General features: G+C 40.7%; 1 protein-coding gene across 3 annotated transcripts in view; it reads left to right on the forward strand.

Annotated features, from left to right (window-relative positions):
- Window positions 1-12,307, forward strand: part of LOC145731486 (histone-lysine N-methyltransferase 2C-like) — a 31,618-nt gene that overhangs the window by 3,869 nt on the left and 15,442 nt on the right. Inside the window, exons 9-33 of one of the 3 annotated variants that reach the window (XM_081983295.1) lie at window positions 212-378; window positions 440-630; window positions 1,003-1,163; window positions 1,214-1,420; window positions 1,472-1,659; window positions 1,714-1,871; window positions 2,156-2,303; window positions 2,774-2,980; window positions 3,040-3,355; window positions 3,414-3,913; window positions 4,284-4,542; window positions 4,597-4,742; window positions 4,800-5,041; window positions 5,101-5,343; window positions 5,676-5,787; window positions 6,884-7,042; window positions 8,630-8,765; window positions 9,131-9,510; window positions 9,575-9,783; window positions 9,868-10,009; window positions 10,210-10,461; window positions 10,557-10,650; window positions 10,704-10,948; window positions 11,011-11,436; window positions 11,921-12,065. In XM_081983295.1, coding sequence (XP_081839421.1) covers window positions 212-378; window positions 440-630; window positions 1,003-1,163; window positions 1,214-1,420; window positions 1,472-1,659; window positions 1,714-1,871; window positions 2,156-2,303; window positions 2,774-2,980; window positions 3,040-3,355; window positions 3,414-3,913; window positions 4,284-4,542; window positions 4,597-4,742; window positions 4,800-5,041; window positions 5,101-5,343; window positions 5,676-5,787; window positions 6,884-7,042; window positions 8,630-8,765; window positions 9,131-9,510; window positions 9,575-9,783; window positions 9,868-10,009; window positions 10,210-10,461; window positions 10,557-10,650; window positions 10,704-10,948; window positions 11,011-11,436; window positions 11,921-12,065 — 5,433 coding nt within the window. The remainder of the gene's footprint in view (window positions 1-211; window positions 379-439; window positions 631-1,002; window positions 1,164-1,213; window positions 1,421-1,471; window positions 1,660-1,713; window positions 1,872-2,155; window positions 2,304-2,773; window positions 2,981-3,039; window positions 3,356-3,413; window positions 3,914-4,283; window positions 4,543-4,596; window positions 4,743-4,799; window positions 5,042-5,100; window positions 5,344-5,675; window positions 5,788-6,883; window positions 7,043-8,629; window positions 8,766-9,130; window positions 9,511-9,574; window positions 9,784-9,867; window positions 10,010-10,209; window positions 10,462-10,556; window positions 10,651-10,703; window positions 10,949-11,010; window positions 11,437-11,920; window positions 12,066-12,307) is intronic. The other 2 variants (XM_081983302.1, XM_081983304.1) reach the window with 2 other exon arrangements.

Consider the following 12,307-nt stretch of genomic DNA (forward strand, 5'->3'; position numbering starts at 1 on the left):
ACACCAGGACATAGTATCAGTTTTGGAAAAACGAAAATCGTTCTCGTGCATATAATAGTTTTAGTGTATAATCTTATACATATACACAAAAATTAAAATTTGTTGGTGTCTGATTTTTTACACATCAACACCAATAACCGACTGTTCTTATTCTCACTGATTCAATTGTATTCCTGATGTTTTTTTTAATACGTCGGTATGTTTATCAAAGGAGTACGAGCCGGTTGGCAATGCCGGAAATGCCGAATCTGTCAAGTTTGTCGGGTGGTCGGTGACGAAACTAAACTTATGAGCTGCGAACAGTGCGACAAAGTGTACCACGCTAGTTGTCAACGACCAATCGTCACTTCGATACCAAAATACGGATGGAAATGCCGGGTAAAACATTGAAATCAATTCGGTAAAGGTTCAAGACAAATCTTGGGGTGGGTTTAAACAGTGTTGCAGAGTGTGCGGCGATTGCGGATCGCGCACTCCCGGAGCGGGCCTCTCATCTAGATGGCACCTGCACTATACCGTTTGTGATTCTTGTTATCAGCAGCGCAACAAAGGTTGTTGCTGTCCGGTCTGTCAGCGTGCGTACAGATCGCACGGTCACAGAGAAATGGTTCAATGTTCGTCATGTCGAAAGTAAGTATATCTGTCAGCAGGCCTTTTATAAGAACCTTAATTCAAGCAGGTGACATTAATAAGAGAACTATCAGCTCTTGTCTGACTAGAACGCCTTTGCATTCTATATAAGATTTTTTTCTGAACGAGACACAATAAAGATTGTGTCGAAATTTTATAAAGCAAGCTTATCGTTTCATAAGAATTAATGCTTGAAATAGAGATATTAGTTGCACTTAAAGCAAAAACCAATTAACAGTTATTGTCATTGTTTTGACTTTGGTTATTACTTATCTTGACTCAGTAGATTAGTTTAGTTCGTATTTATACAAAATTATTCATATGAACTACTGAGAATAAAATTGCTGATAATAGCGTAATGTGTTTGGATAGGTTTGTACATGGAACTTGCGATCCGGACGCCGATTTGGGCTCTTATCAACAGAAAAAAGAGCTGAACCCAGAGTACGACTATGTCTGTCTAGTTTGCAAGAATTCCACTCAGCAACAACAGTCTCAGCTCTCTGGCAGACCGTTCATAAGCAAGCGGCCCAGTAAGTTTTTGTGTTCCGCTTGCACTTTGGATACTACATGCTGAGTTTAGGTACTGATGATCCAGGTGAAATGTCCGTGTCCCAGGAGTCGCTTTATGATGACATGTCGGAGTTTGATAGCGCTCCTTCAGACGCCGAGTCTTTCCGTGCGACCGGTTTGGGTAAAGGCAAGCCTTATGCCAGCAAAATAGCTAAGAAAAAACTCAGCTACTCTATCGCTTTGCCCGGTCGACCGAAAGGTGGCGGATTTGGTAAAGGTAGAAACTTTTGTCTATCAAGTATTTTTTGCGGCTAACAAAGTGATACAGGTGTCTCAGGTAAACAAGGTTTTATGAAACGGCAACGTCTCGTGGATTTCGGCCGTAAACGAGGTTCCAAAGCAAAAATCAGAGGAATTTTTGGAGTGCCAGGCGTGGGACTGTCCAGGCCGGTTCCCGATGGTAAAAACGACGAAGAGCCCGGCGTCGAAAACCGTTTAGTTTTGTGCTCGGCCAAGGTAAACAAATTTCAGAAATTCCAAGCAGCGAAAGATAATTTGGTGTGTTGTTAGGACAAGTTCGTGTTAACTCAAGATGTGTGCGTGATGTGCGGTGCCTTGGGTATCGATCAGGAGGGTTGCCTGATTGCCTGCGTTCAATGCGGCCAATGCTACCATCCGTACTGTTTGAACATTAAAGTCACCAAAGTGATACTACAAAAAGGTTGGAGGTAAGAATTTGTTTTGTATTTAGTGTCATTTTCGGTGCTTGTCAGTCTAGTCTATGTTGGATGCTCCTTCTTTTGAATCTGATTGGAGTAACGTAATTATAAAGCGGTACATGTAGCCTTGATGCTGTATTTTAAGTACTAGCTCTTGTAGAACTTCAATCTTTTTTAATCAAAATAGGATTAAGTGTGTCTTCTCCCAAATTTTTTACCCTATCAAAATGATATTTAAATCCCGAAGATTCTATTTGTTCCACGATTTTATATTGTGACATTTCTACGTTCAGGTGTTTGGATTGTACCGTTTGCGAGGGTTGCGGTCAAAGGAATGACGAGAGCCGCTTGATCTTGTGTGATGATTGCGACGTGTCTTACCATACTTACTGTATGGACCCGCCATTGGATTATGTGCCTCATGGCAACTGGAAATGCAAGGTGAGTTTGCTAGGTTTGAATTCTGTTTCTGAGAGTCAGTGACAGTAGGCTTCATCTTCAAGTTTCTTTATTAGACATTAAATTTTTTATACCAAGTGCTTGTTAAATACAAGTATTTTTCAAACTTGAACTTGATTGAAGTTTTAATTATCAATCTTTTTGAGAGTTCTGTTGGTTAATTATGATGATTTATGAGCTACTACGAAGGTTAAATAGAATGGTATGGTTAATTCCGACGATTAAAACTAGTACTAAAAATTGTGTTCTCCAGAAAAATATGTTTTTTTTAATAAAAAATAAACGTTTTATTTTTCTCAGTGCAGTTATATGACCTTGCCTGAAACCCCAGAAAAATCAGTTTTATTTTCACTTTTGATGTATATTTTAATTTTTACATTATCACGTAAACTATCTATAAACTTGGTGTGAAAGTTTGTTGGGGGCCTTTTTAAGCTTAAGTTTTGTATTAGTGGTGTGCTTCTTGCCGCACATGCGGCTCTACCGATCCGGGTTTCAACAGTTCCTGGATGAACGGATGTACAGAGTGCGGCCCTTGCGCCTCTCTTATCACGTGTCCCAGCTGTAACGACCCTTATTCCGAGGGTGACTTGATCGTACAGTGCGTCCAATGCGAACGTTGGCTGCACGGCGCTTGCGATTTGATTAAAACCGAAATGGTAGTTGGGTACACTTTTTTTATCTATCAATTTCTACACTGGCTGGGTAATGGTTGTAGGACGCCGAAAAGTGCGCGGAAGAAGGCTATACGTGCTTGCTATGTCGTCCCCGGGACGTACCACCTCCTCACTTGGTACCGGTGCCGATGGCTTTGAAACCCCCTACTCCAACCAAAAGTCCGGAAGTGAGGAACCATGCCAACTTTGTCATTGACGGTGTTTGCCTCAGCGAATCGGGAAACAGTCTAATCAAGTCGCTGTCGTTAGAGCATCAAGGAACGCGAAAAAAACGGAAGAAGTTGCCGCCCGTAGTGCACGACAAAGAGGCTGGCATCATGGCCACCATTGAATCTGTTGTAGCTGGAGGCAGTGGTGGTAAGTACAAAACTATACTGGCTATTAGTTTATAGGCAAAATGTTTTTTTTTTTTTAGGGGAGAACAGTTTTGAAGACACCAAAATCGAAATGGTGGACGCCAAAGACGAACCGCAGGAAATCTACAAAGAAGGCATGATTTGGACGAAAGAGGACGGTCCTACACCGGAAGGTTTTACTGTTTTTACCATGGAGAGCGGCATTTCTGTGTTGCGCAGAAAGCGACAGCGCAATCTGCAAAAACTTGGAATCGGCGGTTTCTTAGTACGTATGCGCGGTTTTAAGACCGGCCAGGAAAACGACGACATTGACACGCTACCTGGTCAAAACACGCCTACACTGGGCGAGTCTGCAATGCAAATTGATGACAAACCCAAAAAGAAGCCGATTAGGCGCAAACCCAAATCCAAGTTGGCCGAAACGTTCCCGCCTTACTTGCAAGAGGCATTTTTTGGAAAAGATTTGATGGATCTGACTGATTTGAAAAAAGAGGTCGAAAGTGGCAGCAGTGATGAGGAAAAAGTCAGCAATGAACATCAGGCAATTAAGTTGACAGCGGTAAGTGGCTTTCTGTTGCATAATAACTTATCTGTTATGTTTCAAATTTGAAGCAATTATCAATAGTTCTAGGAGATATAAGGTTAAAAACTTTTTTTTAAGTTTTTAATTTTGATGCAATGCATTTTAAAAACAAAGTGTTTATATGGGTCTATGTTTGTATTAACTTGTTAGTAGTAAAACAGGAAGAATGCACTAAATTTTCAGCCATTTGTATCATATACGTTATACTCGTAAACCAATTTTTCTAGGTTTTAATTGTGATATTTTTTCTTGTTCTGACCTAATTAACATACAGTGCGTTCAAAAAAAATATATATGAACAACATTAAATTCGGGTACTGAGCAAAACTATTTTTAACATTCTCAGGAGGAACTACTGGCAGTACAAACGGCAAAACAAGAGCGTCATGTTTTGACGAACCACGCACCAACACGCAAAGGTCCTTTGGATCATCCAATCAAAGCGGAGAAACCGACTTTAGTGAAAGATGAGGAGGATGGGTCGGGAGAAGACTTGAAGGACGTTCTGGCTTTATCTACTGATTTGTTCGACAATGATTTAGTGAACAGTATCATCAACGAGGGCGACGAATTGGCTAAAAGTGGTGATTTGGACGCCTTAGCTGGTAAGAACTGGTCGGTTTGTTGTAAAAGTTGTCGAACTTGGAATTTTAAATCAGATGATGACGGTGAGCTGGCTCAAACTTTGGGCAGTTCAGAAAACTCCAAAGACGCCAAGGACGAGTTGAGTGATATTTTAGACTCAAACTTTTCACTGGAATCGATCTCGAATATAAACAGCAAAGATGTGGAGGATATTTTCAAGGTCCAGAGTTCTTTGTTTAATTGTTTGAGGGGGCAACCTGAGTGTTTGTTTATACAGAACGTTCTTACTGACGAATCGCAAGAGTCTCAACTATCACAAGACGCAAACGTGTTTCCTTCGATGCCTTGTCAATCTCCGGCTAATCAGCCACACAATCTACCCGCCGCTCCTCTTCAACTAAACCATTCTACTGCCATTCCTCAAATGCACTTGCCGTTAAATCAGGGACGTCCTAATCCATTGCCCGGGGTGCAACACGTCAGTTTTCCACCATCGCCCTATCATTCCGAGTACAGCAAGTAAGATTGGCCGTAATTTTGCAAGAAAAATTATAACTAAGTAGGGGCGTGTTTTTTAGTAGTCCACAGTTTAGTCCTGCTTTTTCTGAGCCGCCCAGCCCGTGGGTGAGCATTAATGATGGAGTGGACATGGAACCGATGGGCGGGTCTGCAGTGGGGGTGCCGTCAACCTCTAATCAACGTTCGTCCGAAAAAATGAAAGCGGACGAAAGTTTGGGTAGCGGCGCCACCATATCCGCGGTTCTTTACGCTAATATGAAACATTCCGAGTGGAAAACTGAATATCCGGCTTGGACAGACAGGTGAGAGTTTATTTCTTGATTTAAGTCAGATAGGTATTATGGTGTTGTTATGCTAGAGCCTCTTAAGAAGCTGGACCAAATCATTTTTAAGCCGCATTTTTGTAGATCTGGCTTGTTATTGCAGAGAATGTGAAAATGGCGAATGATTGTTTGACTTGTTTTTTATCTCTTTAAAAAACTTTCTGAAAAAAAAAACATTGTTTATCTAATAGTTACTACGTTTTACAACGTTTTTGAATCTCTTTGGTCAACATTTATAGGGAATTTTGCTTAATTAACTTTAATCTATCATCAATTTTGTGGTTTTATATTGGTTCCGTATTATAATGCAGATACAAGCAGATTATCAAAAAATGGCGGACGCTCAGCCAGGAAGAAAAGGCCCCGTACCTGCAACAAGCACGAGATAATCGCAGTCAATTACGCATGAAGAAGCAGCAACAGGTAAGTGACGTATTTATTGTTGCGCATTTTATGTACAGGGTGTTCCAGGTTTGATATTAGTCATTGAAATTGGAAAAATTGTCCGGAATATTCGAACATTAAGATTCAATATTTCGCTAACCTGATTAATAACACCCGAGATAACACCCTGTACAAATATCTACTGGATTTTTTGTTATTTTCAATTAATGAAGATTGCGGATTGTTACTTTAAAACTTTGTCACAATTTTCAAGGCAAGACAGATTTTTGTTTAATTTTCAAGCTAAAAGTTCTTTGATTTCCAATTATTTAGAATATATCGAGTTTCCTTAAAGTCAAGAAAAATATTTTGAAAATCTAAGCGTCAGTCATAAGCATGTTTGTCAAATTTTACCACTTCATATTTTCATGTGTGTGTCACTAACCAATCATCACAGTCCTGCGTTTTGCCGCTGTTATTTGTTGTGATTATCATAGTCCAGCATGACGGTTATGCGGTGTCCACGGCCGAGTTTATGTTTCATTCTTATCTAATTTAGTTCAGTTTCAATCCTGAATTATGATGCCCTATAATTTTATGAATGTAAATGGTTACTGAGTGAGCTGTAATGAATGAATAAATAACTATGGGTATGTTTTTGGTTGTGGTTCGTAATAAAAACACAAGGATCAATTGCTTGACAGCTTGTATTTAAAACTTTTTGAGACTCACTGGTCACAAAAAAACGTCAGGAAACGAGGTCCAATTGAAGGGCAAATCAAACCAAAATACTTGAAATTGCAAATATTTTGCGTGCAGATACTAGTGAAAGAAATTTAAAGCAGTTTTGAAATGGTTTAATTATATTTAAAGACAAACTATCGTCTTATTTGATATGAGATCAATTTTTTCCGAAGCGCAACAATTATTGGTTTATTGCTGTCTGTCATTGAGAAGTTATATGTTTAACTAAATAATTGTGATCACTATAGTACAGAGCATTTTCAACAAACATTCATTACAGTTAATCAGTTATAAAAAGGGTCAGTTAGATTATCCGTTCAAAATCATTTAAATTAAAACTAAAAGAACAACCCTGTGAATATTGATGTGCTATGACGTTGTCCCTATTTAGTCCCAGACCGCAAAGGAAACGCCGACGAGTCCGGTCGCTGCCGCAAAACCTCAATCCGGACCATCATTGAGCAGCAACATGGTGGCCTGCGCGGGACCGGCGCTGGTCGCGTCTCAAACGGCGCAACAGCCGAGTTCAGTCGGCGCACCATCTACCGAGGTGTGCACCACGCAGCGATCTGCGTCCGCCCAATCACTAACCCAAGCTTCCACTTGCTCTGCGGTGTCTGTCCCCACTCCCGTTATCCCGCCACGCTCGTCAACCCCTTCACCTCGTTCATCCCCGCCCACACATCAACAGTTCACCGTGCACGGTCATTTTGCGGGGCCGGGCGACCGCGTTGGCCCCGCCCCCAACGTAACCGTCAACCCCAACTACCAGCCAAATCCGTGCACAGACCACGCCCCCCTCCATTCCCGCCCGCATTCCGCGGCGCAGCAAACTAGTAGCTCACCGTCCGCGTCGGATCAACAGATCCGGGTGCTGACGCCGTCAGAAATTATGCGCACACTTCCCTCCCTTTGTCAGGAAAACTATGAACCTCAACAACCGGTGAGAACCAACCGTATTTGGTGTGGAATGATGTTATCAAGTTTTTTTATGATTCTTAAAGTTAAAGTTGTAAGATTTTATTTTTGGTATTTGGTCCTGCTGGTCGAGTCGATTGGTGTCATCTTGGTAGATACAAATAAAAAATTTGACTATATTTAGTACAAAATGCAACACTTTTAAAGCTCAAGATAAATATTGCATTTACAGGGTAATTCCCACAGATTTTACTCTATTTAAGCTACTACTTGTTCTTTTAAGCTGCTGTTTCTAATGATTATTAAATATTTAGCGTTATTTTAGGTCATAAGTTGTCAGGAGCACAAGTTTACTTTGGGTCTCTGTTTTTGACATTTAAATTGCAGTTCTGCAGCTGAAAAATAGGGTTTTCTCAACTATATAGTTTGTTCAAGAAAAGAGCATAAGTTTTTGTGCATTTCATGAAAATGCTTAAAGTGACTGGTTATAATAAATGTTCTTCTAGGACACATTCTACTGTTTGTATTGCAAAAATATAAAAATGCATTATTGCTTAGAGTGAAGAAAAAATAAAGCATTATTGCTTAGTTTAGTCAAGCCAAACTGACTCGAGCCATCAGGTCATTGCGCATTTTTTCGTTGATGTACGAGCTTGTTATTTTTTTTCAGTGTGATGCCGTTAAGTTTTTTCTTTTGGAATTTTGCTGTATCACCGTTTTGATTTTTACTTTGAGCGAGTTTCTCACGCAAGAACCGGACGATTTTTACGTGCTCTCCCAAAATCCTGATCCCGTTTGCATCCCGCCCAGTCAGAGCTATATGTATATGTTGCCAATGTTACTAACTGGTTTGTTGATGTAGTGTCGATTTGGTTGAGGATTGTGTGTAAATATTACTGTTGAAGTTACGTAGGTCGGCAGTTTGCATGGCCGTTATGTTAATTTTGTATGTTTGTATTTACCAACTGTTTCACTTTTGGTTAACTCTTTGTGTAGTGCTTTAGACCAAACATAGAGCCACAAATTAATCTCAACACTAGTACAACAATTTTAACAAATGATAATTTAAACAAAAAAGGGTTTTGAACAAAACAATTTTAACCAAGCTCAATCTAACTTTTTCGTAATTATTCTGGTTGTGGCAATTAGTTAACTGGAACAGTCGTCACTGATGACAGGTTAGTTCACTAATAATTAGCTGCGCGTTAATTTCCGACAGGATCAGGAGAAAATGGCGCAGCAACAGAAAACCGCTAGGGAGGCGGAGCAGGAGCGGCAATGGAAACAGTTGCAGGCGATGCGCCAGCATCAAGCTCAGCAGCAACAACACGTTATACAAGAACAACGAGTTCAAGGTTAGTTTTTGGATTTTTACCAAAAAACTCTGTTATGAAGATTTTTGCAATGTTGATTTCCTAAAGTTCAGTTTAACTTGGTTGGGTGGATTTTGAAAGATAGTTCAGTAAACATGGCAACTTACTAATTGTGCACCTCTTTCCGCTTGAAAATATGTTGCAAAACTACTTAGACTTTATGTGCCATCTCACCACTATCTGTTAACCCGACTGTTTTCGATGATTTAAAATTTGGGGATTTTCAGAATTACATTTTTGTAGTTCTGAATGACACACTTGAATATCTAAAAAGTTAGCAGTCTCCGTAATAGATAACTTGAAAACAATACTCCTATCATATTATAGATTAAAACAATTCTTTACAGCTATCGCCCGAGTTCAAAGGACAATTTCCGATCCGCAACAACAATTCCACGCCCAAACTAGTCCGTTACAAGTGGCAACGGCTCCACCCGAAACCAGCCCGGCGGTATCTCCCCGTCAATTTATCGGCATTAAATCGCCGCCCTTTGCCCACCCATCGCCCCCTTCTACAAATATACGTACCCCTACACCTTCACAATCACCGGTTCACGAATTCCAGCAGCCAAAACCTCAAACTCCTGATCAAGAGAATTTTCCTGGTGACATGTCAGGTCCCGCCAACACGAGCTATCCGAGTGGTAAAGGCACACCCGGACCCGAAGCATTCTCCCAACCGGCTCAAGCTCGACCTTCCTTTGCTCCCATGAGATCGAGTTTGCCTGTAAGTTTCAAGGTTTCTAAACTTACGGCTGCCTGCGTACTTATTTGATCATACTTAACTTTAGGGACGACCTGAGCAGCCGGAAATCACTCGACAATTGAGAGATTTGTTGCAACGACAGCAACAACAACAGCAGCAGCAACAACAACACATGAAGAGTTTCGAACCTCCTCAAGGTAAATCGGCACCCCGAGTGTGGAATCCAACCGAAACAGGGAGTGCTGAGTCTCCGACAACTCCAACCGGCACTGGTGAAAATAATATAACCTTCAGGTAACGGTTTTTTAAATGAATACTTTGTGTGCTAGAAATAAAATATTAAATTAGTGCATTAGATAGTAAAATAATTTTTTGCAGAGAACCATTGCCGCCCCCTTCAGCGCGACCTAGAGGTCCGTTGACAATTGGCGTTAGACCGGCCGGAAATGTTCGTATGCAACAAGATGGTAGATTGCAAGTTTTAGACGCCAGGTTAAAACTTATGCTTCAACAGCAAACCGTAAGTAGCCACTTGGCAATATTTATAGAATGTCAAGGTAATTTGAAGTGCAGAGGCTTTCCATCTACATTAATTAAAGGTTTCAGCCAAATTTCTATAGATTTTTGTGAGGTTCATACTGAAGTTTCCATTCAATTCAGCTAAATTAACATCTTCGAGGAATTTTGACATTTTTAGCTTATATAACGTCCATTTTGTAGAGAGTGGCGGCAACCGGCCAACAACCACTAACACCCGGTGTGGTACGTTTTCCTTCAACTGTCGGCGCGCCTCGTCCTACCACCATAGAACAGTACGAACAACTGTTGCAGCGACAACAGCAACTCCAAAGCAGAAACATCGCGTTAGAGCAGCAACATCAACAACAACAAGCTTCAACTGGCCCTGGCGTTCGAATACCTGAATCGCCACCTACAAACGTGCAGCAGAAAACTGTTACAGGGATTTCTCAAGTGAGTTTTTCTAGTAGGCCATAATAATTCGTAATACTAGAAAAGAATATGCCAAAGTGATCACATTTCTGAAATTAAATTATATTGTTGTGCAGCAATTACCCGTTATACAACAGAATCAAATGGCTAGTGATCAAGAGATCCCCGATAATGTGACCGCAGAACTAGAAAAGTTGGAACAGGAAACTGGTAAGAAGAATCTGCTAGTTTTAATTAAGTTTTATGTAACCTGATGAGTTAAGGTACAATGGCGGAGCTGCAAGGCGTCAGTGAGATTTTGGGCGGTTTAGGAGACGACGACGACGAGCTCCTCGCAGAAATGGGAGCCGATTTTAACATTTTAGAGTATGCCGATCCAGAATTGGAAGCTTTGGCAGGCGAAAAAACCAATATTCTAGACTTGGACCTGGAGGACGACCACCTCAAGCAGGAGAAGAAAAAAGAAGCACTGTTGCAACAGCAGCGTCAGCAACAACAACAAAGACAGGTGATTGATTGCCTTTAACTGTTTTCACAAATTTGTACCAGGTTAATGCATATTATTTGCAGAATTTAGCGGCCGCCCAAAGGGTACAGCAAGCAGCACCGTCGAACGTCAACAACAGATTCGAACAGACACAGGAACCGCCCAAACCGGTACACACTCCCACCACTGCACCACCAATAGAAGAACCGAACACCCAGAAACAATCACCACTAGAAGCGTCCTCTCTAATTCCTCCCCAATCCCCCATGAATTCCTTACCACCCCCGTCATCGGACAACATGGCAATGGCGGAGACGGCCCAGGCTCCCGCAATGCAGGCGCAACCGCCCGTTGTCAATCCGCCGGCGCCGCCACCACCACCCGACAATAATAATCCCGTTCAACCGCAGCAACCTCCGACCGTCTCGTCACAACCTAATCTCGCCCTAACCACCCAGCAAATACACCAACAGCTGCTGCATCAGGTAGGATGCAAAATGTCGAAATATGTGAGTCGCACCCATTTATCCATTTTCACCGGTTTGTTATGGTTATGTTCAATTTTTTATTTTTTTTTATAGAGGTGGGGGTAGTTGTTGTTGATGAATACGGTTTTTTTTGAGAGGGATATGGGCATAGTAGATATTTTACTAAGCGCGTATTTGATTTTGGCGTAAAATGAAAACAAAAAAGTAATTTTGAACAAAAACAACGTCTGTTTGAACTTACACCTAGTAAGTTTGAACTTTTTGGAATTATTTGTTCATTTTTATCTGACCAGTAACATAAAATAACTCTTTTTACACATAAATTTCAATTATAAGAACGTTAAAACGGATTTCAGTGTGCTTAACCATAACGCGTCTTACCTTAGTATTATTACCGCAATTTTTTTAAATTTATCATCACGCATCCTTAGCACTGCTTACTCACTAATGTTTCTGCTTGTTTGCAATTTTCATTACTAATTTGGCGGCTAACGTCTTCCTTCAGGTGCAACAAGCGGCCGCTTCTGGTAAACCGATGCCGCCCGGAGCTAAATTACAAACAACTGACGGGATAGTCGGTATTGTTTTACCCAACAACAACGTCCAGTTACAAATACCACCCAATTTCCATCAGCGTCTGTTAGTACAATGTAAGTAACACGAAACATGTCGTACTTCACGTCACAGCACCTATCTAACCATTTGGCAACTGCTTTTTTAACTTCATTTATCAAGGCTATTCATGTGAGATCACACGTACAATTTATTGTTTATTGCCTAAACATACGTTAATTTGATTTCTTCAAATTGAATTCTATATAGATGCTCTAATATTATTTTTAAAATGAAACAATCGTTTTTGGACCTTTCCTAATTTTAATTTCAAATTTTG

The sequence above is a fragment of the Ips typographus genome, linkage group LG1 (genome assembly GCF_016097725.1).
Source record: "Ips typographus isolate SLU linkage group LG1, UJ_Ityp_2.0, whole genome shotgun sequence".
In the NCBI taxonomy this organism is placed as follows: Eukaryota; Metazoa; Arthropoda; class Insecta; order Coleoptera; family Curculionidae; genus Ips; species Ips typographus.